We start from the raw sequence: 23,686 nt of genomic DNA on the forward strand, positions 1-23,686 counted from the left end.
AACTGACATCATTAGATAGGTGTTTTTGAAAGCTCACCCTGATAGGGGAACAAGACTGAAGTAGCAAAACTAGTTGCTGAAATGGTTCACACAAGAGTTCTTAGTAGCTTGGACCAGAGAAAGTTCCATAAGGACTTAGGGGATGAAATCTTAAGGGGTTGGTGATTAGATTGATGTCGAAGGTGAGAAAGAGGAGAAGGTGGCAAAGATAACTCTTAGTTTTATCCTGGGCAAATGATGGATGACAGTGATGTTTTCCAAGACGGGACCGAAGATGTGAGTTTGAAGGGGCTTTGCTAAGTTTGAGGTGCCTAGACATCCCTTTGGGCAGGCAGGGTTGTGTCTCAAGCCCAGGTGACTGGTCTGGGCAAGAGAAGTAAATGAGTCGGTACCAAGGTGAAAGTAATTGAGCTGGGGTAGTACCTTAGATCACCGGGAAAGAGCACGCAGAGGGAGATGGGCAGCGGGCTTGGTTCTAAACGGGTAGAGGACAAGGGGGCCAAAGGATGCTTAGAGGGAAAACTAAGGCAGCGTGTGTGATTTATAAGGTGACCAGGATGGACTTGCAAAGCTAGAATGCCATTTAAGAGATCACCCTTTTTGGTGCACAAAGCAGTTTTCTTTTTTGGACATTTGTATTGTTTATTAGACGTTGCTTAATAATATAAATCATAGAAGCAATTTTTATTTATTGAATTCCTGTCTGCCAAGACATGGCGGCTCTGCAATTTGAGCCAGCGGGGCTTTAATTTTTGTTACTTGGGAATCAATTTGCCCTGTGGAAGGTGGGAAGGACTCGCAGATAGCGTGCACTCCACCCATGTGTCATGGTGCTCACGTTAGATAAAGAGTTGAAGAACTAGAATAGCTGCCCTGCCTGGTTACCTTAATGCCATCTCCACAAAAAGCTTTCTGGGGAGAGAGCTGGTCTTAGAATAGACATCAAAAGGAAAATGTAAAACTTGTAATTAATTTGCCTTTGGTTTTATATTACTTCTGCCTAAAGTATAGGGTTTTTTTCTTTTTACTCTTTTTGACAACTGTAGATTAATAGATGATAACATTTGTGTTCTATTCTCTTAGTTATATTTTTCATGTTTTGCAAGAATCTTAAAATACCTTGCTCTCGGCATTTTTACAAAAGAAATTTCAGTCCCCTTTATTCTTGAACTCAAGAGAATTCATTATAGTCCTTACGTGGAGAGGAAGCACTTCATATTTTTTAATCTTCATTTGACAATAATTTTTGAGAAAGTCTTTACTATATCCTGGCTATTGTTTTCTTTATTTAAAACTTAAAAGGAAAATATATAGAAATGGATAAAGAGATCTGTTTGGTACAAGCTGTCCGTTATCGGGGGAAGGAAAAAATAATAAATGTCTAAATATGATTTTATTAAATTAAAATCTGGGATAGATCTAATTATAATTAGTAAGTAATTGCTCTAATTCATTTAATCTTCAGAAGCTCTTCTTTTAAGCATTTAGTCCTAGGTATAGTCATATTAAATGGGAGTATGACTTCAAAGCTTTAAAATTGAGCATAGTTTTCTCCTCTTTGCTAAAAAATATGTTCTGTTCTTGTTCAGCTTATCTCCTTGAAAATCTGTTGAGCAGGCCTCCTTGCTGTATCTCTGAAAATATGGTAAACACCTTAGACTGCTCTGGTTCATGGGCCTGTTGCCTTGTGCAAACTCAAGAGCCTTGATCCCACTGCTCAGTCTCAAGAGCAGCATGCTCGCAGTGCCTTGTTTTGAGCTCTTGGGCAAACTTTCCACCCTCTCCTGAACTAACATTACAGTAATGGGCAGTGGTGCTGGTCCTCCAGCCACGCCCACAAGGTTTTTTCATCTCGTGATTCGTTTGCCTCTGGTAGCTTATGCAAGTAGTGCACAGGCCCAGCTCTTTTTTGCAAGTTGTGTGACTCGGCTTGTCAGCTATGCGACTGAGTCCTTCTGCATATGCACGTGCAATCTATATAAAATCCACCCCACTTTCCTTGTAGGTGCAGTTGTGCTGCTTTTACTAGCACTTTCAGTGATCTTCCTCCCCACTTTTGCACTGTGGGGACATAACGTGGTTACTCATGTTTGTAAAATCCCTCAGAACGAAACTGACACGCAGCACGTGATGGCGGAGAAGGAGCAGTGCTGATACACATCTGCCCTAGAAGACCAGAGCTTACTTTCTAAATTTGTTCAGTATTCAGAATTACAGGAGAAAAATCAGTCAGAAGTAGCTGTTTAGATCAAAAAACTTTTTTGAAATGATAGAAATTTTCAGATATGTTAAATCCATTGTCCGGGGAACATCTTCCTCAGTTCTTAATTTTTGGCAAATGTATTAAATAATAGTATTTTGTGTTTGTAATGATTTTGTCAGGTTTCCTTTTGGGGGAACCTGTTTTGTTTTGTTTTTTTCCACCTCACATGATCATGCAGGGAGGATTAAAGTTATTGTTATTTCTCTCTGTTACATGTATAACCTTAAAAGCAAGTAGATATTTTGCAGGTTCCTTGAAATAAAGCCAATTACATCGGTATCACAGATTAAGAAAGTGACATAGAATGCATTTTCAGGGTCGTGTTGTCCCTGAGAACATAAATTGGAAGGAGTCTTACTTAATTCTTACTTCAAAACATGCTGACTTCTATGTGTTCGTTTTCTAACCAGATGGATTTCATGAAATACCTGCTTTATGTGAAAGAAGGATAATGTACTGCATTTATATTTTCAAACTCAGGATTTAAAAAATCTATCTGAATTGGCTGCTTTATAACTACTGTGGGTTAGAGGTACATTTTGAGGGGTAAGGGCAGGCAAAAGTCCTCAGTATACCCGAAGTTCGAAGCATATGTGCAGTGTATGCGATTTCTATAATAACTACCCCAAGTAATGTTGGACAGAATCTTCTTGGTAGTGAGTGATAACAAGTATGTAGTATGAAATATTAACTTTTGAAAAAACTTTAAAACCTGTACTTTTTTTTTTTTTTTTTTTTTTTTTGCGGTACACGGGCCTCTCACTGTTGTGGCCTCTCCCGTTGCGGAGCGCAGGCTCAGCGGCCATGGCTCACGGGCCCAGCCGCTCCGCGGCATGTGGGATCTTCCCGGACCGGGGCACGAACCCGTGTCCCCTGCATCGGCAGGCGGACTCTCAACCACTGCGCCACCAGGGAAGCCCAAACGTGTACATTTAAAACAAGCTGTGGTGGAATTTTTAATTTACTTAGAAAATTTCAGTACATTAATTCTATTTTTATGCAACCTGGATAGCTTTCTTTCCCCCTACAGATTTTATTTTTTACCATATACAATCTCTGTCTCTTTTTTCTCTCTTAAATTGTTTATTCTAGGTCAGTGGTTCTCAACCTCAGGGCAGTGTTCCCTGCCAGGGAACATTGAGCAATGTTTGGAGATATTTTTGGTTCTCATTAACTGAGAAGAAGGGGTGGGAGGTGCTACTGGCAGCTGGTAGGTAGAGGCCAAGGTAGGATAACCTGCACAGGATAGCCCTCCACAGCAAAGAATTCTGCAGCCCAGGATGTCAGTATTGCCGACCCTGAGAAAACCTGGTCTAGGTGTTATATCTGAATGAGAGGCCTGAACCAAAATTCCATATTTCTAGTTATATTTGTTGTTTTTTGCTTAGATTTTGATAATTATTATACCAAGTCTGATAATTAACTCACCTTCCCTGTGAGTTAAAGGATAATGTGTAATTAAATATTATCTCATTATTTCATCCATTACTGAAAAAACAGCCAAAATATATTACCTCATCATGTTTTATGACAAATAAGATAGTTCATAAAGTTGCAGGAGATGGGTATTTTAAGACACCGAAGCTAATACATTCCTCTTGTATATGTGGTATATATAAGTGACAGTATGTATGTTAAATGAGTTGATACATGTGTAGCTCCATCACAGTGAGTTACCTCTACAGAGGAGGAGGGGAGAAGGCGGGGGGAGATAACGAACCTGAAATTTTGTCATGGCAGTCAGTGATCAAGACTTGGTTTTACTGCAAGGAGAAACTAACATATATGAATACCTGCTGTATCAGCCACCATAAGTACTTTATATATATGTTTTGTCATGTTTTAAAATCAGAGACCCATAAGGTAATTATTTATCTCCATTTTATAGTTGCGAAACTGCAATTCAGAGAGGTTGAATGTGGCTGAGTCAGAATTAGAATGCAGGTCCCTTGCTCCAAAGCCCTTGTTCTTTTCGCTGTGTCATCCTGACTTCAAAGAGTGGTCTTAAAAATATTTTGTTCTCCTTAGCTTTTCCTTGAGGATGTTCTAGGTAGATTTCATAGAAAGCCAGTATCTTTGATTTTCTGAGAAATTGGGGTCTTTTCTAATAACAAGATTAAGGATGAAGGCGAGCATCACTGTTAAAATGAGAGTCCTAATCCATATTGATATGAATGGAAGTGGGTTAAATGCTATTAACTGCTGTGAATTGTTTCCTTCTCTTGCAGAAGGTGCCTAGTAGTGGACTTTGAACCAAAGCTCTAATATGATACCCTGCCTGTCATTGTGTAGATTGTGCTTTTGTCTTCCTGTGATATGAAGTACACTTCATATGCTGTCTTTCATCACCAGAATTCCTCCCTGTAAGGGTGTAAATGAGGAAACCCAAAAGGCTCTGGACCGCTCTCTTCTCGATTGCACTTTCCGATTACAAGGTAGAAATAACCGCACCTGGGTGGCAGAGTTAGTGTTTGCAAATTGTCCACTTAATGGCACTTCTACCAGGGAGCAAGGTGAGATGCTTCACACACTTTGTCTTTGCATATTTCTGGGTTGTTTTTTGTATTGATTACTATTAGTCTTTTCTTTTAATCTGTAGGACCATCCCGGCATGTTTATCTGACATATGAAAACCTGTTGTCTGAACCTGTTGGTGGTAGAAAAGTGGTTGAAATGTTCCTTAATGACTGGAATAGCATTGCACGATTATATGAGTGTGTGTTGGAATTTGCACGTTCTCTACCAGGTACAAGTGATAATCTTCCTTTGGTGCGGAGGGAGGGGGGAAGCATCCGCCACTGCCTTTTTTAACTGAGGAAGTGAAACCATGCACATTGTAAAAAAAAAAAAAAAAATCGTCAGTCTATCCCCGAGAGACAGCCACTGTGATGATTCGTATATATTGAGAAATTTTAACACACAGGTATACCAGATTATAATAATAGTGCTTATTGAGAGTTTACTGTGTGCCACACAATGTAATAAACGCTTGTATTAACTCATTCACTCCTCACAGTCACCCTATGAGGTAATTTATCATCCCTCATTTCACAAATGAAGAAAACAAGTCACAGAGACTTAAAGAAACTTGCTGAGGTTCACGTAGCTAGCAAAGGGCAGAGCTGGAATTGGAACCCATAAACCACTATGCTGTACTGCTTCAGTACATCTCCGCCCCTGCCCTGGCCCCCTTTTGTTGAAATGGAAATTGAAGCCTACTACCTATTTATTTATTTCTTCTTATTACTATTGTCAACCAACTAAGTAAACTATTAGAAATACTTTCAGCTTTTTTTTTTCTTTTCAAGAAATTTTTCTTTTTTAAATTTATTTTTGGCTGCGTTGTGTCTTCATTGCTGCGCGTGGGCTTTCTCTAGGTGCGGCGAGTGGGGGCTACTCTTCGTTGCGGTGCGCGGGCTCCTCATTGCGGTGGCTTCTCTTGTTGTGGAGCACGGGCTCTAGGCGTGCAGGCTCAGTAGTTATGGCTCGCAGGCTCTAGAGCGCAGGCTCAGTAGTTGTGGCGCATGGGCTTAGTGGCTCCGCGGCATGTGGGATCTTCCCGGACCAGGGCTCGAGCCCCTGTTCCCTACATTGGCAGGCAGATTCTTAACTGTTGCGCCACCAGGGAAGCCCTACTACCTATTTATGCTGTTACTATCTTTTTTCCTTTCTTTTTTTTTTTTTTTAAACTAAGTTATATATACAGAGACCTTTCTATCTAGGCATATACTATTGCCAAGATGCTCTCTTTTTCAAATATATATTTTAAAATTTCATATGTATAATCTTAAACTTGTTTTCTTTCTGTTTAGACATACCCACTCATCTAAACATTTTCTCAGAAGTTCGTGTTTATAATTACCGAAAACTTATCTTGTGTTATGGAACCACCAAGGGAAGTTCAGTAAGTCTATGAATTAATTAAAACTAAAGTTCCTCGGGGATGGGGTGGTGGGGGCGGGAGCGGGAGGAGCTGTGGGGGTTCCCAGCGACGGCGGCAGCTGCGAGGAGGAGGCGGAGAAGCCGCCTGGCTGGTGGAGATGACTCCTGTGGGGGACTTGGGGTGGAATCCCCAGGAGGGGCTCCACCTCTTCAGAGGGGGTGGGGATTGCCTGAGTGCGAAGCGTAGGCGAGGGGGTTCCCTGGACGGGTTAAACACTCCGTTTGTGGGGATTGGGGCGTTTTGGCAACGGTGAGTGGAGGTCAGAGGGGTTTCCAGGGGTCTCGGGGTGTCCGCTTGGCGGGGTGGGGGGGTGGGGTGCACAAAAGAAACCCCAAAAAACTAAAGTTCCTCTCATATATCTTTAAAAACTCAAAAATTATGAAAACTTTCTTGAAATAATTGAGGGTTCAAGTAAAAATTAGGGGTAAAATGGTAAATTTTAAATACTTTGTTGATAAAAAAATATACTATAACGCTTAACTCTTTAAAATTGAAAACAAAAACTATACCCTCTTTGGAGTGTGTATTCTTGAAGAGTTTTGGGCAAGGTAATATACTTTTGGTATTTATGGGGTTTTTTTTCTTCACTGGTTTCAAATCTGCTTAGCAGCGTGATTACTATAATGAAGATTATATGTGAATGGTCTTGAACAGTGTGGTATGTCTGTGCTTTTAGTCACATGGTTGTTAACATTATCTGATCCTGTATTAATCTTGAAGGTATTCCCCATAATCTGTAGTTTCTTTTTTTTTCCCCACCCCATATGTAAAGTCCTAGAAATTTAGTATATAAATTCAGCCAGCTAGCTTCTTTCTGGACTCTTCCACATAAAGTAATATCAGAAATTACTTGAGTGTTTTAAAATCTGTTAACTGAAGGTGGCATCTGTTGGGGCTGGCTTCCTTTTCCCTTTAATACGGTACTCACCTAGGGGGTGACTCTTATTCCATTCAAGAGAAAATGGAAAAATAAGAAACAATGACAATTTTCAAATAAAGTTTAATCAAAATTTTTTCTTTAGCACCTTCTCTTTCTGTTTTATTTAGTAGAAGTGGGCTGTCTAACACACACATACTAAGTGAATGTCCATAGGGACAGCACATCTGCAGTTGACAGGGTCTCATGAGTTGCTTCCAAAAAAGACCTCATTTCGATCTTTGGCATTTTGCCTTACTGTTTAAACATTATTTTTTCTTCTGATTGACTCCGTTCCTTTCTCGGTTTCTGAAACATGTAATCTCTTTGATTTAGATTAGTATCCAGTGGAATTCCATACATCAGAAATTTCACATTTCTTTGGGAACTGTTGGTCCAAACTCAGGATGCAGTAACTGTCACAATACCATTCTCCATCAGCTTCAAGAAATGTTCAACAAAACACCAAATGTGGTTCAATTATTACAGGTAATTAAGTTCATTTTCTATTTAAAAATAAGACCCAGTGTTAGTGTCTCGTGTAAAACTCCTCAAAAAATCATGTGGACTTGGGGGCTTCCCTGGTGGCGCAGTGGTTGAGAATCTGCCTGCTAATGCGGGGGACACGGGTTTGAGCCCTGGTCTGGGAGGATCCCACATGCCGCGGAGCAGCTGGGCCCGTGAGCCACAACTGCTGAGCCTGCGCATCTGGAGCCTGTGCTCTGCAACAAGAGAGGCCACAACAGTAAGAGGCCCGCGTACTGCGATGAAGAGTGGCCCCCGCTTGCCACAACTAGAGAAAGCCCTTGCACAGAAACGAAGACCCAACACAGCCAAAAATTAATTAATTAATTAATTAAAGTACCCTTAACTAAAAAAAAAAAATCATGTGGACTTAACTTGTCTTTAACGACGAAAGTCTTTATGGAATGTGCCAGAAGGACATTGTCTCATTTGTGACGATTTTACGTTGAAAATTCTGAGGTTTTAGCAGAAACTGGATGCTCTCACTGCATTTGTTCCTTGTAGGTACTGTTTGATACTCAGGCTCCATTGAATGCCATCAACAAACTGCCCACTGTGCCGATGTTGGGCTTGACCCAGAGAACCAACACTGCCTACCAGTGCTTCTCCATCCTGCCGCAGTCGTCCACCCACATCAGACTGGCCTTCAGGAACATGTATTGCATTGATATATACTGCCGGAGTCGAGGCGTTGTGGCAATACGCGATGGGGCCTATAGTCTTTTTGATAATAGCAAGTTAGTTGAAGGTTTTTATCCTGCACCAGGACTCAAGGTAATGGACTTCAGTGTTTACAGCATTAGTAAACATAAATGTGATCTCTAAAACAGTTCCTTCGAGGGGGAAATAACGGGGGGGAAAAGCAACAAATTCCTGTTTAAATTTAATGAGTAGCCATGTTAATTCATCATCTCTGCAACTTCATTCTGAAGGAGCTAGAACTCCTGGTAAAGTGCTGTGCCTAGGTATATGAAATGATAAGATGTCCTTCCTTTTATTTCCTTACCGTGTAATGAGTGAAGATACTAAAGAGAGTCCTATTTGCTCTTTGGAGCTTCAAGGAACTTTAAAAGTAGTCTTTATCAGTGAATGTTGAAAAGCTTTGTTCATCAGTTCAGCTGTGATACTTTTTTTAAAATGTAGGGTCTTGGGCCACAACCCCTGGAGATTTTGGTATGACAGCTCAGTTGTATGTTCTTATAGTTTAGAGTCAAATAGTTCCAAATGGCCTGTTTTGAAAATTAGTCCCAGTCTTGCCAGTTTCCTACTCTGTTTTCAACTCTTATACAGTATAGCTCATTCTCTTGGTATTTACATCCTTACCTCTAAATAGCATGCTTTCATTGCTCTTTGCTGACTTCTTCGTTGAGGGCGTTATCTGACTCTCGTAATGGAAGATGAGGATTTAATTCTTTTTTAGTTCTTTCTTATATGCCCCTTCCCCTTTTCAGGCTGCTCCCAGTACCGATTCATCTTCTTTCTTTCCTCCAACCTTTTGATATGGTTAGGTAGCAATTTAGGTAATTTTTCAGTGTTCACATTATTATGAGTATTTAACACTATTCTACCAAGCTTACTATGATTACTTTTCCTTTCTTGCTCAGCATTTATTTTCCTTGGAACTATTAATTAACTTTTTTGTTTCTTAGCTCTCTCTGTACTTATCACTAACTCAACCTTAAAGTCTCCCATATATGTAACTCTCCCCTCAGTACGTTCACAAATCATACACCTTACCAGTTTCATCTTGAAGACATCTCTTCCACAGTCCTCTGAACTCCAGTCTGGAATGGTAGCGCTCCAGACCTTTGGCCCAGTTTTGATTTAGGAATCTGCAGAAGGGTGGTGAAGCAGGAGATTCCTTCACTTCTCTCCTGTGTTGCATGCCCTGTGGCTTGGACCCCACGTCTTGTTCTTGGTTTACTTCATTGTTTTGGTGGAATACTTTCTATGTAGCTCCCTGGGAGAAGATACACAGTAGGTTAATTTGAGACCTTGTATTGTCGGAAAGCATCTTTAGTTTAGCGTCATCTAGTTGAGAGAGCGGCTAGGTGTAGAATTCTAGGTTGCAGTCATTTTCTGTAAGAATTTTGAAGGCATTGCTCCATTGTGCCCTAGCTTCTGTTGTGACCATTGAGACATTTCATCCTGTTCCAGTTCTTGAACCTTATGTGACTAAGTGGACTCTTTCAGTCTGGAAACTTACATCCTTTTCTTGTGGGGAATTTCCTTGTGCTCTTCCTCGAGCCTTTTCCTTTGTGTTCACTGTTAGCTCTTTCTGCTACCCCTGCTATTCTGAAGTTGGGCATCCTGGACTTATCCTCTAATTTTCTTATCTTTTCTGTTTTTTATCTCTTTGTTTCTGGGAGATTTCCTTTTTTTGTTTTTTTCCAATCCTTCTATTTTTCATTTCCATCAAGAATTTTTTTTTTGCCATCTTTTAAAAAATTTCCGAGAGCTCTTTTTGATTCTGAAAGTTCATTTTATGACGTCCTGTTCTGTATGGCTGCATTACTACCTTCTCTTGCCTCTTCCTGCATAATCTCCATTTCATCCGCCTTTTTTTGTTTTCATCTCTTTCATATTAGTAGTTTTCAAATATTAAGTGATTCTTAACTCTGTGCTTTTATTTAAAGGTGACACTTGCTGACTGTAATCTTCACTGCAGGATGATCTGCTTGGGCCATTTCATTGGGTAACTCCCAATGTCAGTAGCTTCAGGTCTTTTTGTTGGGCCAGTGTGAGTACCAAGAGAAGAGTATCAAGACTCTGCATAGCCGTTGTGCATCTGGCTCCCAATATTTGGCAAGTCAAATAAGAGAAGGAAACTAGTATTCTCAGCATTCAGTATGTAAACTTTAATCTCTATTTTTAGTATGGTACCCCTGCTGTCAATTGATCCTAGAGGTCCCCCCCCACCCCCAATCAGAGACCTTCCACCTGGGTGGTAAAGGTCAGCCTAACTCAGTGGGAGTGCCAGAGGCTCTGGAGGGTTTCACTACTGTCTTTAAGACGTTTCACCCAGTCCTCTGCTCTTAGTCTGTTTCATTTCCATTTCCAGGGGTATCTGATGCTGCCAGTTCCTGTGTATCTTGGAGATCTGGATGGAAATAGCTTTGCTTCTTGGCTTTCCCCACTGCTTGCTTAAGAAGAAACTTCCTCACATCAGATAGTTCAGTTACCACTCAACCATCTGCTCTGCAACCTCCTAGAATTTATTGCTATTTCTCTCTTGTCCCATTCTTTTTGTCTTGGTGACTTACTGCTTAAAAAAATTTTTTTAGGAGCTTCAGTGGGGTGTTGAGAGAAGATGAAATGTGTGTTGTGAATAATCTATTATCTTTAATTAGAAATCAGACTTTGTACCTTTAAAAGCTTTTCAGTAATTCTGATAAGCTTGTAATCTATATTTTTGAAGATTGGGAAGGTGGAGCATATTAAAGAGAATCTGGGACTTCCCTGGTGGTGCAGTGGTTAAGAATCCGCCTGCCAATGCAGGGGACACGGGTCCGAGCCCTGGTCCAGGAAGATCCCACATGCCGTGGAGCAGCTAAGCCCACGCGCCACAACTAATGAGCCTGCACTCTAAAGCCCGCGACCCACAACTACTGAGCCCACGTGCCACAACTACTGAAGCCTGTGCACCTAGAGCCCGTGCTCCACAACAAGAGAAGCCACCGCAATGAGAAGCCCGCGCACCGCAACGAAGAGTAGTCCCCACTCACCGCAACTAGAGAAAGCCTGCACGCAGCAACAAAGACCCGACGCAGCCAAAAATAAATAAATAAATAAATGAAATTTATATTAAAAAGAAAAGAGGGGCTTCCCTGGTGGCGCAGTGGTTGAGAGTCCGCCTGCCCGTGCAGGGGACACGGGTTCATGTCCCGGTCCAGGAGGATCCCACATGCCGCGGAGCGGCTGGGCCCGTGGGCCATGGCCGCTGGGCCTGCACGTCCAGAGCCCGTGCTCTGCAACGGGAGAGGCCGCAGTGGTGAGAGGCCCGCGTATCGCAAAAAAAAAAAAAAAAAAAAAAAAGAGAATCTGCTCTTGAGACACAAATTCTGGTAGCCTTGCTTAATTTTAGATGACATAACCTATAAAACAAGACTGTCCCACTCTTGATGTTTAAGATTAAGTCACATAAAATAAAAAGGGAAAAGGTGGCTTAGTTTCTTTATTCAGCTTTCCTCTTTCATATTTTCTGGCTTAAAAAGTGAGAACTCTCACTAAATAGGAAGTTTTCCAAGTCATTGAAGTTACTTATATGCCTACCATACAACTTTTTATTCTTTTCCACGTTTTTGATTCAGAAATTAATAAGAAAATATTTTAGCCAGGGTGAACTTCTTTCTTCAACTTTTTGCTCACATAATAACATTTTAACTTAGATATTATTTTTATTGTTGTGTTTAACTTTTCCTCAATTTTCCCCCTTTCTTCAAATTGATCACTCTCTCTTCTAGGTTGGCCTAACAATAGTGGCCATGTGTCAAACTTACATTTCAGATAATGGACATAATATGTTTCTTTCTGTTAACACATTCTCAGTGATTAAGAATATCTTACTAAAGTTAGGTAAAATAATCTAAATTTTACCTGTTTATATCCATAGACATTCCTGAATATGTTTGTTGACAGCAATCAGGATGCTCGAAGAAGGTCTGTAAATGAGGATGATAATCCCCCTTCTCCCATTGGAGGAGATATGATGGATTCTTTAATCTCACAACTCCAGCCACCACCCCAGCAACAGGTGATGTCTAGCTGACATTCCAAACGGTGTCATATTTGTGTTACTTAACAGGTTCCATAGGTGGCTCTGCTTCTTTGCTGAAAGGCAAGGAGGTCCTTGGTGGACCCGAGATGCCCAAGGAATTCATATGAAGAAATAGTGACAGAGGGAGACAGGAGGAGGCTTCTAGTGATGGGAAGTAAACAGTACCAGAAACAGCATTAACTTCAGACTCCCGCACTTAAAATAATGTCAGGTGATCACCCATGTGGTCACAAAAGATGATGTCCAAATGGCCAGTAAGCACAGAAAAGGTGAACAGTGTCATCTGGCGTCACAGAATTATACATTAAAGCCACAGTGAGATAATAGCCCATACCCACAGAAATGTCTTTAAGGAGAAAAAAAATTGATAGTCCTTGCCAACATTTGGTATTAGGACCATCTGAAACTCTCATTTACTACTGGAAGGTGTATAAAATGGTACAGCTGCCTTGCAGTGGTGTTTAGCATTATTCCAGAGTGCTAAGGCTGAACATTATGCATGCCTATGATTTAACAGTTCTACCTTGGGTATATATGCAACAGAAATGCAGCCAAAAAACACAGGAATGTTCATAGCAGCATTATTTATGCAAAAAATTGTAAACAACCCAAATATCCGGCAGCAGTAGAATGAGTGAGTAAACGGGGGTATATTCATACAGTGGAATACTTTACAGAAATGAAAAAAGCTATTGCTGCATGCAACGAAATGATGAATTTCACTGACGTAATGTTGAACAAAAGAAGCCGGACACTAATGAGTACATTCAGTATTTATATGAGATGCAAAAAGCAGGCAAAGCCAAGCTTGAGTGATGGAAGTCAGAGTTTGGGGAGGCGATAGAGACTTGGAAGGTGGGTGAGGGAGGCCTCTGGGGTTCTGGTAATGTCCTTCAGTATCTTGATCTATGTGGCAGTTACATTTATAGAAACTCATCAGACTGCACATTTAAGAGTCGTGTGCTTTACTGTATGTGATTCATACCTCAAGTTAAAAAAATAGACTAGGAAGAATTACATTGTCATTACTGGAGATGAAGGTGAAGGTGAGTAGAGATCAGGCTGAACTACCGTATTTCGCTGACTCTAAAACTCCACCAAATGCATTGTTTTTATGTACTGCCCGAAACAACACTGCCAGTTCAACTACGACATGCCATGAATTGGAAGACACACACTGATTTCAGAGATGTTAAAATATGGGGAAAATTTATCTTAGAATCAGTCAAATGGTAGATAAATAATATAGATAAGTCAGTTATATGGTAGATAAAATGAGCAAAAAACATCTTGGGGGCTGTAAGCAGTGGTAGTGCAAGGTCAGGAATGAGAACGTTGCTATTTTAAAAACATTTTGAAAGGAAGCTTTTTAAAACTTGCATTATTGATGTGAATTTTGGGCATTTTCATACCTCACCTTTCCTATTTGGTAACCAGTGATGTGTGTAAATGTTAACACTGTAGCTCTTTATTGGGGAAAGCCACACTCACATAATCTGCATGGTTGGCCATTTTACCAACATGGAATTTTCTTCTTTTCAGCCATTTCCAAAGCAGCCAGGATCATCAGGCGCTTATCCTCTAACGTCGCCCCCTGCATCTTATCACAGCACAGTTAGCCAGTCTCCCTCTATGATGCACACACAGTCTCCAGGTAAGACACCACTTACTCTCTTGTTGTGTTCAACTTTCAGATCCAAAATAGACAACACGCATGCACACACGCACGCACACCGTGAGAAATACTACAGATGTAGCCGTAGATGTCAGAGGGAACTGCTTTGCTAGTCCGTGGCTGGATATTTGCCATTCATTCGTTATGGCAGGGTTGTGAAATCTATGTTCATGATTCAGGAGCACTTTTAAAAGGTTGGAGTTAAGTGGAGTTGTTGTCACCCAGAGCCAGACTCATGGCGCAACTCCAAGAATCACAACATGATCTATGTCAGAGGTCGACACACTAAGGCCTGTGGGCCACATCCTATCCACCACCTGGTCTTGTAAATAGTTTCATCGGAACACAGCCACATCCATTTATGTAGTGTCTGTGGCTGCTTTCCCGCTACGACGACCCGTTTCAGAAAAGCCCCCTTACAGAAGGAGTTGGCAGAGCCCAGGTGTATGTGAACAGTGCCCCGCCTCAGAGTCAGGCAGGCCACAACCTGCTTGTCTGAACAAGATGGCTCTGTTGGCGACCCCATGAAGTACGCTGTAAAAACTGCTGGAGAGGGACTTCCCTGGCGGTCCAGTGGCTAAGACTTCGCCTTCCGATGCACGAAAATGCAGGTTCGATCCCTGGTCGGGGAGCTAAGATCCCACATGCCTCGCGGTCAAAAAACCAACATATAAAACAGAAGCAATATTGTAACAAGTTCAATAAAGACTTTAAAAATGGTCCACATCAAAAAAAAAAAAATCTTTAAAGAAAAATTGCGGGAGAATGCCAAATTTTGACTTTTAACAGGACAATTAATTCGTTGGTTTGTCTTAAGTGGTTGCTCTGTGTCTAATGCTGCACGGTGCTGGGGATTCAGCAGTGAGCCCGATAGCAGTCCTGCTTCTCGAGCTTACCTTCTAGCAAGGAGCACTGGTATCGGATTTTTAGGGTAGATGAGCCCTTCCCTGCTCATGAGAGATGGTGGGACCCCAGGTGAAGACTTGGAAGTCATTGTCGTGTCATTGAAGGCCCCTGAACCCTGAGCTGGTGGGAGACTCAGACCCTGTGAAGCTCCGACAGTAGACAGTGTGGGAGCCTGAGGAGGAGCAGCTGGGGAGCAGGGGGGGGAACGGGAAGCGGGGTCCCAGCACCCGAGGGGAGGGAGTTTCTAGGATGTGGGTTGAGACTGGTTTCGTATAGAAGGAAGGAGAGATGATTATTTTGAAATAATTTTAGTAGCAGACAGGTACATAGTGCTTCCTGTGTGCCAAGCCCTGTTCTAAGCACTTTACCCGTTTAAGCCCTAGGCATTAAACGGGTAATGCCTAGGGATTAAACAAATTAAATGAATTCGTTTATTCCCTAGGGAATAAACGGTTAAACGAATACCGAGGCATGGAGAAGTTAAGTCACTAGTCCAGATCACACAGCTAAATATGTAAATATAATACTTAAAGGTTAATCAAGTGGATTAACATTTATTGAATATCAGTATGTTAATATTGAATTCATACTGTATTGAATTAGTACTGCATTAGGTATTAATAGAACATTAAAAATATGAAATTCTCTTACATAGCAGAGAATTTGAAAGCTGCTGGTATTGAGGTTAGTCATGGTAATGTAGCAAGTATTTTAATGTTGCACTGATAGTTTTGATAGCCATAGTCCCCACCCTTCACCGTCCTAAATTAAAGCTAGTCCTGTGGCTAAATACCATCTTCAAGCTCATGTCTCCGAGTTTTTTATAGCTCCATCTAGGCCTCTCCCCCAAACTCGAGTCCTGTCTTTTCCAGCTAACTATTCAGCATTTCTACGTAGATGTTTAGTCAACATCTGAAACTCAGCATGGCTGAAACTGAATTCCTAACACCCCCCCAACCCTGCCCTGTGCTGCTTCTCCCACAGGCACTGCATCTCAGCAGGTGGCAGCTTCTTCCTTCCTTCCTGTTACTTGGGCCAAAGCTGTAGGAGTCATGTTGGACTCCTCTTTCTCTCACACCCACAGTCAGTCAGTTACCGAATACTGTCAGCTCCATCTTCAGAATTTATCCAGAATCTAACCACCTTCACCATCTCAGCCTTCACCCTTTCCCGGGTCATTAGCCATCTCTCACCTGGGTAATTGCAGTTGCCTCTAACTGGTTTCGCTGCCTCCTGCCCTGTAGTCTGTTTTTCAACAGCAGCTAGAGTGATCCTTCTGGAACAGAAGTTAGGTCATGACTCCTCTGCTCCAGACTCTGCAGTGGCCTCCCATCTCATTCAGGGTAAACCCTAAGTCCTTAGAGTGGCCTACAAGTCCCTGTGTGATCTGGGACCCTCCTCCCACCTCTCTGACCTGATCGTCTTCCGTTCCCCGCTCCCCGCCTTGCTCACGCTACTCCAGCCACACTGGCCTCCCCCTGTTATTTATAACTGCTGCTACCATTGGGGCCTTTGCACTAGCTCTTCTGATCCTTCACTTCATGTCTCAGCCCACATAGCCCCTTCTCAGAGAGGTCCCTGGTTGCTCTGTATAAAGAACAGCACCCACCTCCACCACTACACGATATAGCCCCCTTACCTTGCCCTGTTTTTCTCCATAGCACTTAGCATAACCTGACATATATTTGTTTGTCTTTCTCATTATACTAGAATATAAACTCCATGAGGGCAGGATTTTTTGTCTCTTGTTAACTGCTGCATCCCCAGTACCTACAACAATGCTTGGCATGAAATTGATGTTCATGCCTACTTGTTGAATGAGTGAGTGAGTGGATAAAAAAGTACACTGGATTTTTTTTTTTAAACTTCAGTCAATATAAGAGCTAGAATTTGGACCCCATGGAATTGATGTCTCTCTTTTTCCGTACTGAAATTGTTCCAGTTTTTCTTTGTGCTACTCATGGGAGCTTTACTACTTGTTTCTTTAGTCTGTAGAGAGTCTTAACTCGGGGTCCTTGGACAGGACATAATATGTGTCCTGCAAGATCATCTATAATTATTTTCCTTTATTAGGAAATCTGCATGCCGCCAGCTCCCCCAGTGGGGCTTTGAGAGCCCCATCACCAGCATCATTTGTTCCAACTCCTCCCCCTTCCTCGCATGGAATCTCAATAGGACCAGGGGCCAGTTTTGCTAGTCCACATGGTGAGTCCATACCGGAAATTGCTAGAACATAAGAGTTTGATGTGAAAGTAGCTTTTGTTAAATAAATTTTCTTTTTGCAAAATTAGCACTTGTGTATTGGGGAAATAGCGAAAGAAAGTACGTTTTTCCTGGGAATTCCCTGGTGGTCCAGTGGTTAGGACTCCGCGCTTCCACTGCAGGGGGCCCGGGTTCGGAACTAAGATCCCACGTGCCGCGGCCAAAAATAAGAATACGTTTTTCCTAATCACACAACGAAGAGATCTACCAGTTAGTCTGTCTGCTTCGCACTCTCTCTCCCCCTCACTCGGCCTGTCACGCACCCCCGCTTGCCTGCCTGCCTGCCCGCCCAAAACTCTGTTGCTCTATCTTGCTCTCTACCCATCTTCTTCTCTCCCCTTAAACACCACCCCCCCACACAAAATTGGGACCCTACCATATGTATTGTTTTGAGACTTGAATTTTCTAACTCAAAAATTCTATTTTGAATTTGTCCAAAAAGAGAAAGAATACAAGAGGTAGCCAGTGAGGTGTTTCCTTTCGAGTCCACCAACCACCTAGTTCTTCCTCCCAAAGGCATTTAGTGCTACTGATTTCTCGTGCATCCTTGGAGGGATGTCTTATGTGGATTGTTCTTCCCCCTTTCTTTTACACACATGGCAGCATACTGCACACCGTATTCGGTGCCGTACATTCGTCACTTAACTGTATCATGAATCCCGTGCCAAATCTGAACATAAAGAGCTTCCTCAGGTTTTACAGCTGTGTAGCATCTGTGATTTTCCTCTTTACTATTAATATTTGCAGGAATATTTCTGTCAGTAAAAACTACATCATCATACTAAATGGCTTCATAGGATCCCCTTGTCTGGGCATACCATGATTTAACCGTTCTCTTATTACGATACGTTTAGAATGTTTCTATTTTTTCACAACTGAAAATGGTGTCTTCTCTGCTCGCAGGATTATTGTCTTAGGTAAGTTCCTAGAAGTGGAATTGCTGTCTCAAAGGGTTTGAGAAATTCTAAAGCTTTTGAAACATACTGCAAATTGCTCACCTAAGAGGCCGTACCAATTTCCTCTAGTATTGTACAAGAATGTCTGTTTTCCTGCATCATTGCCAACAAGGGGTATTGTGATTTTTTAAAATCTTGGTCCTTTTGATAGGTAAAAACTGGCATATTACTGTTCGATGTGTGGTTTTTTGATTATTAGTGAAGTTGAGCTTTTTTTTTATGTTCATTAGTCTTTCGTGTTTCTTATTTTACACCTGCCAGTTTATATCCTTTGCCTATATTCTTGTGTTTTTTTCTTACCGATTTGTAAGATTTCTAAGTAAGGAACATTTATTCTCTGATATATGGTAGAAGTATTTTCTCATTTTGTCATTTGGTTACAAAGAGGTGTAAATAAGTTAAAAGTATCTGCAGGGTGAAATTTAAATATCAGATTGTTCAGGAGGTCACTGCTTTCAAAATTTGATTCTTGGTGCATTTCTTAGTCACTGTACCCTTTACTAAATAAAGAAAATGGAAAGTTCCCTCTCTTCAGCCTTCTCTGAGTAGAATGAAAACATAATTTGTCAGGGTTAGTTTAAAAATATAAGATTTCTACCCTTAAAGGAGCTTTGAGATTTTTTTGCTTAATATTTTCAAACACAGTGTTTGTTATATAGTGTAAAGTAGATTGTTACATATTACACATCTTGAAGCTTGTGTAAAGGTAAATTTTATCCTTTCTCAGTATTTTTTTATCTTCCTAATTTTTTTATCATGTTCAAAAGTACAAAAACTACACCAAATAGAGATTCAAATGTGCCATGTGCATCAGGCGTCAGTGAAATAGCTTACTGAAAGACAAAATATCACCACGTGGGGTTTAAGCATTTGAATGCTGTCAGCTATCTAATAGCTTTTCAGCTATTAAAATATAGGTTTTGAAAACCATTTGTTTACTTGTTTACAGGAACCCTGGACCCTAGTTCTCCATACACTATGGTGTCACCAAGTGGACGAGCAGGGAACTGGCCAGGGTCTCCTCAAGTGTCTGGCCCCTCACCAGCAACACGCATGCCTGGGATGTCACCAGCCAACCCATCACTACACTCTCCAGTTCCAGATGCTTCTCATTCCCCTCGAGCTGGAACAAGTGAGTGTCATCGACACTTTTATGTTAGCTTTTAGAATAACATAAACGACCTGTTTTAATCATTCTATCCTCATCCTCACGTTTGAAAGTCATGACTTAATAAGGATACTCAGTAACTTAAACTTTTATCCATTTAGTAAATTAGTTGTAACAGTAGTTAAATTTGTAAAAGTCGGGCAAAATGTAAGAAAGGAGAATGTCTCCTCCAGAAGTCTTCTGAGGTAAATCCTGTACCTCTGTTATGACTACTAACTTAGCTGCACTACTAGACCTTAAAAGATACCTAAAGGTAACTGACAAGGTTATGCAAATTAACACAGAAAAGAAGAATTGTACACATATGTTCATTAGCTTTTGCCATGTGACTTTTAGTGGCTTAAAGCAACAATCATGTGTTCGCTCGCTGTTCTGCAGATTGGCAATTTGGGCTGAGCCCAGCTGGGTGATTCTTCCAGGCTCTGCTGGGCTCACTCATGCATCTGTGGTCAGCTCCTGGGTTGGCTGGGGCCTGGCTTCTCTCTGCTTCTTGTGGTCTCATACTTGACCATGGGCTTGCTCACCTGGGGCGAGACAGAATTCCAAGAGAGTCAGTGAAAGCCTAGGCCTGCAGCTGGCACTGTGTCATTTCCACTGCATTCTGTAGGCCACAGCAAGTCACAAGGCCAGCCCAGATCCCAAGTAAAGAAGTAGACCCCACTCCTTGAAGGAACTGCTGCAAAGTCACACTGCAAGGGACCTGGCTGCAGGGAGGAGAATAACTGTAAGGAAACTAATATGTGATTGTTAACACCACAGGGAGTAACGGAAACAGTATGGATTGCTACAGAAAAGTACAGGTGTTTAATAAAAGCAAAACAGGGAACAACGAGATTGTGTGTATTTGTAAAAAAAAAAATGACGTTTTCCTTCCCAAAAGGTTCCCAAACGATGCCCACAAACATGCCTCCACCTCGTAAACTACCTCAGCGCTCCTGGGCGGCCTCCATCCCTACCATCCTCACTCACAGTGCCTTGAATATTTTACTGCTGCCCTCTCCGACGCCAGGCCTCGTGCCCGGCCTAGCAGGTAGTTACCTTTGTTCTCCGCTTGAGAGATTCCTTGGATCCGTCATCATGAGACGACACCTTCAAAGAATTATTCAACAAGAAACGGTATGTGGGTACCTGCCGAATTCCTAAGTGGTGATTGTCAAAGCAGGTGCTAAGTCGCTTCCTAGAGTAGGATCTGAACTGAAGTGCTATTCCCTCACCTCCTTTAACCAGCCCGTTAGCATTATGTTTTGCCCTCCACCCTAGCATTAAAAATGGATCCACTATTTTCTTTTCCATTCTTACATTAACAAATTCCTTCACTCATAATTTGCCATACTGTGGCTATCATGGACCTGGAGATAGGTCCCCACGATACCGTAGAACAAGTGCACCCAGGATCTGACTTGGTAGAGAATAGCATACGAGGAACTATTTGCCCTCTGGAATGCTTCTGCAGGCAGGCTGAATCGGAATCTGTGATCGTGAAATTATTTATGATCACAAGGATGGGAGCTACTTTTTAAATACACGAGCGATTGGGGATTTCCATGGCGGTCCAGTGGCTAAGACGTGCCTCCAGTGCACAGGGCCTGGGTTCGATCCCTAGTCAGGGAACTAGATCCTACATGCTGCAACTAAGACCTGGCACAGCCAGAATAAATAAATAAATAAGTATTTTTAAAAAACACATGAGCAACTGAATTGACTTAAAACTCTTATAGAAAAAGACTTCTATCCTGTGGTGATACCCTTAGGAGACAGTTCAGAGTTGAGAGCTCCAGTTCTATAGTCAGGCTACCCCAGTTTGTAGCCAGGCCATGCCACTGGCTGGTACGAGCTTCGGCACATTTCTTCACCTTTTTTGATAATAGTAGATAGTAGTATCTACCTAACTCACAACAGTTGTGGAAATTTGAGATAACTTCATATAGAACCTTTACATAATGTTTTGGTATTGAGTTACATATTATTTATAATAATTATTATTGATATTTATGTTAATGAGGTAGTCAGAATGGTGAATGTTTAAAATAGCCTCACCACAGATGGCACCAAGCTATTTTGCAACCTTTATATTCAAATATGAAAGAAAGAAAAGTTTTAACGTAAGTTGAAATAAATTAGCATTCAAAAGTAATCATCAGACCTGTGATCTAGCCTCACCTCTGCCACTGAAAAGCCATGGAAGCCTTCAGCCCTTTGAACCTCATTTCGCTCATCTGCATAGTCGGCATATTAGGCTAGTGCAGAGGTCAGTAAACTACGGGCCTGGAGGCCAAGTCCTGCCCTCCACCTGTTTTTGTAAAGTTTCGTTGGAACACAGCCACACGCATTCAATTGCATATTGTCTATGGGTGGTTGCGGCAGAGATCATAGAACCTAAAATATTTACCAACCCCTGGACTAGCATATCGTCCCAGTCCAGATCTAACATTTTGTAATTGAACTCTTTATTCTTTTTTCCTACTGGATCTTTTTTAAAAAACTTACTGTGGACAATTTTAAGCATATACAAAAGTAGAGAGAATTATATAATAAACCTGTCTGTTCTTATCACCCACCTTCAACACAGTGAACTCACACTAACATTGTTTCACCTATAACTCCTCCTCCCAGATTGTTTGACAGCAAATTCCTGACATCATTTCATCCATAGTTTCTTTATCATCAGATTTCTAATTGGTGTCCAGATTTCCCAAGTTGTCACAGGTTTTACCATCTGAATCAAAATCCATACATGTTCTTAAGTCCTTTCTAAACAATAGGTTCCCCCTCCATTTCTCAGTAGATAATGTATTTGTTGAAGAAGCCATATCATTTGTCCTGTGGAGTTTCTCAGTCTGGATCTTGCTGATCGCATCCCTTTGGAATCATCTAACATGTTCTTTTGACCTCCATATTTCTGTAATATTGATCAACCCTGTGGATCTGACTACTGAATTCAGGCTCAAGTTGGTTGTGGTTTTGATAGGTGGTGTCATGTTCTTCCATCAAGAGACACATAATGTCTGATTGCCTCTCTTTGCTATATGGTTAGCAATTGCTGGTGCCCAGTGCCTAGATACCTTTTTGGGGAACAGGTACCAACTTAGTTGTTTTCCTTTTGAAACATTTCTCTAGTTAACATTTCCATTTTCCCTTTGACTTACATATTATTTCACATGTTAATTTGATGCATGCTTCTTGTTTTTCAGCTACAGCTGATAAATTCCAATGAACCTGGAGTGATCATGTTTAAGACTGATGCGCTGAAATGCAGAGTAGCCCTTAGTCCCAAAACCAACCAAACACTTCAGCTAAAAGTGACACCCGAAAATGCAGGACAGTGGAAACCTGATGAACTTCAAGTTTTAGAGAAATTCTTTGAAACAAGAGTATGTGTTTCTTAATGCATAATTTTAATACAGTCAGTGAAACAGAGGAGTCACGGTAGAATGAAGAGTAACTTAACTTGCTTTATTTATCCTTGTAGGTTGCAGGACCGCCATTTAAAGCCAATACATTAATAGCTTTCACCAAGCTGTTAGGAGCTCCTACACACATCCTCAGGGACTGTGTGCATATTATGAAGCTAGAGTTGGTAAGTTACAGTGACACACAGACTTTTCTAGCCAGGTCGGTCTGAGGAGGTTGGAGTTGGTGGGAACAGTATATGTTGGTTTTCACCCATTTATGTTATGTACTTCATTTTTCTCTTGCATCCTTAATTTTTAACTTAAATTTTATTTGTCTTCGGGTAGGTAACACAATCCTCTTACATCTTTTGAATTTAGAACAAGGTGATACGGTGGGAAATTTCACATCCATCCCTATCCAGCCATCTAGTCCTCCTCCCCACAGGCAATCCAAGTTATCAGTGGCTTCTGTCTTATAAAAAGATACATTTAATATACTCTTCCTACTCTTCCTAGATCATGAAATAATCCTCCCGTGGCTTCTCCTAATACTGTTACGGAATCATTTTGTAAACTACTTATATATTTGATCCATTTAAAATATATCTTGGGGTCAAAGGGTGAGGTATGGGTCCAATTTTTTCAGATGCCCCCAACTGCCCTAATACCATTTATTGAAAAATCTGTCCTTTCTGTGTTTTTTTTTTTTTTTTTTTTTTTTTTACGTCTTTACTTGATTACTGTAGCTTTGTAGTACAGTCTGAAGTCAGGGAGCCTGATTCCTCCGGCTCCGTTTTTCGTTCTCAAGATTGCTTTGGCTGTTCGGGGTCTTTTGTGTTTCCATACAAATTGTGAACTTTTTTGTTCTAGTTCTGTGAAAAATGCCAGTGGTAGTTTGATAGG

At 41.3% G+C, this 23,686-nt stretch overlaps 1 protein-coding gene across 6 annotated transcripts in view; it reads left to right on the forward strand.

Annotated features, from left to right (window-relative positions):
* MED14 (mediator complex subunit 14) overlaps window positions 1–23,686 on the forward strand; it is a 77,045-nt gene that overhangs the window by 42,314 nt on the left and 11,045 nt on the right. For 5 of the 6 annotated variants that reach the window (XM_089904616.1, XM_089904615.1, XM_022556320.2 and 2 more), the window contains 12 exons: window positions 4,616–4,776; window positions 4,863–5,009; window positions 6,076–6,167; window positions 7,459–7,611; window positions 8,152–8,421; window positions 12,260–12,400; window positions 13,967–14,078; window positions 17,079–17,210; window positions 19,173–19,355; window positions 20,272–20,507; window positions 22,583–22,762; window positions 22,861–22,968. In XM_089904616.1, coding sequence (XP_089760742.1) covers window positions 4,616–4,776; window positions 4,863–5,009; window positions 6,076–6,167; window positions 7,459–7,611; window positions 8,152–8,421; window positions 12,260–12,400; window positions 13,967–14,078; window positions 17,079–17,210; window positions 19,173–19,355; window positions 20,272–20,507; window positions 22,583–22,762; window positions 22,861–22,968 — 1,915 coding nt within the window. The remainder of the gene's footprint in view (window positions 1–4,615; window positions 4,777–4,862; window positions 5,010–6,075; window positions 6,168–7,458; window positions 7,612–8,151; window positions 8,422–12,259; window positions 12,401–13,966; window positions 14,079–17,078; window positions 17,211–19,172; window positions 19,356–20,271; window positions 20,508–22,582; window positions 22,763–22,860; window positions 22,969–23,686) is intronic. The other variant, XM_022556321.3, reaches the window with a different exon arrangement.

The sequence above is a fragment of the Delphinapterus leucas genome, chromosome X (assembly GCF_059928025.1).
Source record: "Delphinapterus leucas isolate spDelLeu-1000000601 "Yukka" chromosome X, BTC_Dleu_Yukka2, whole genome shotgun sequence".
NCBI lineage: Eukaryota > Metazoa > Chordata > Mammalia > Artiodactyla > Monodontidae > Delphinapterus > Delphinapterus leucas.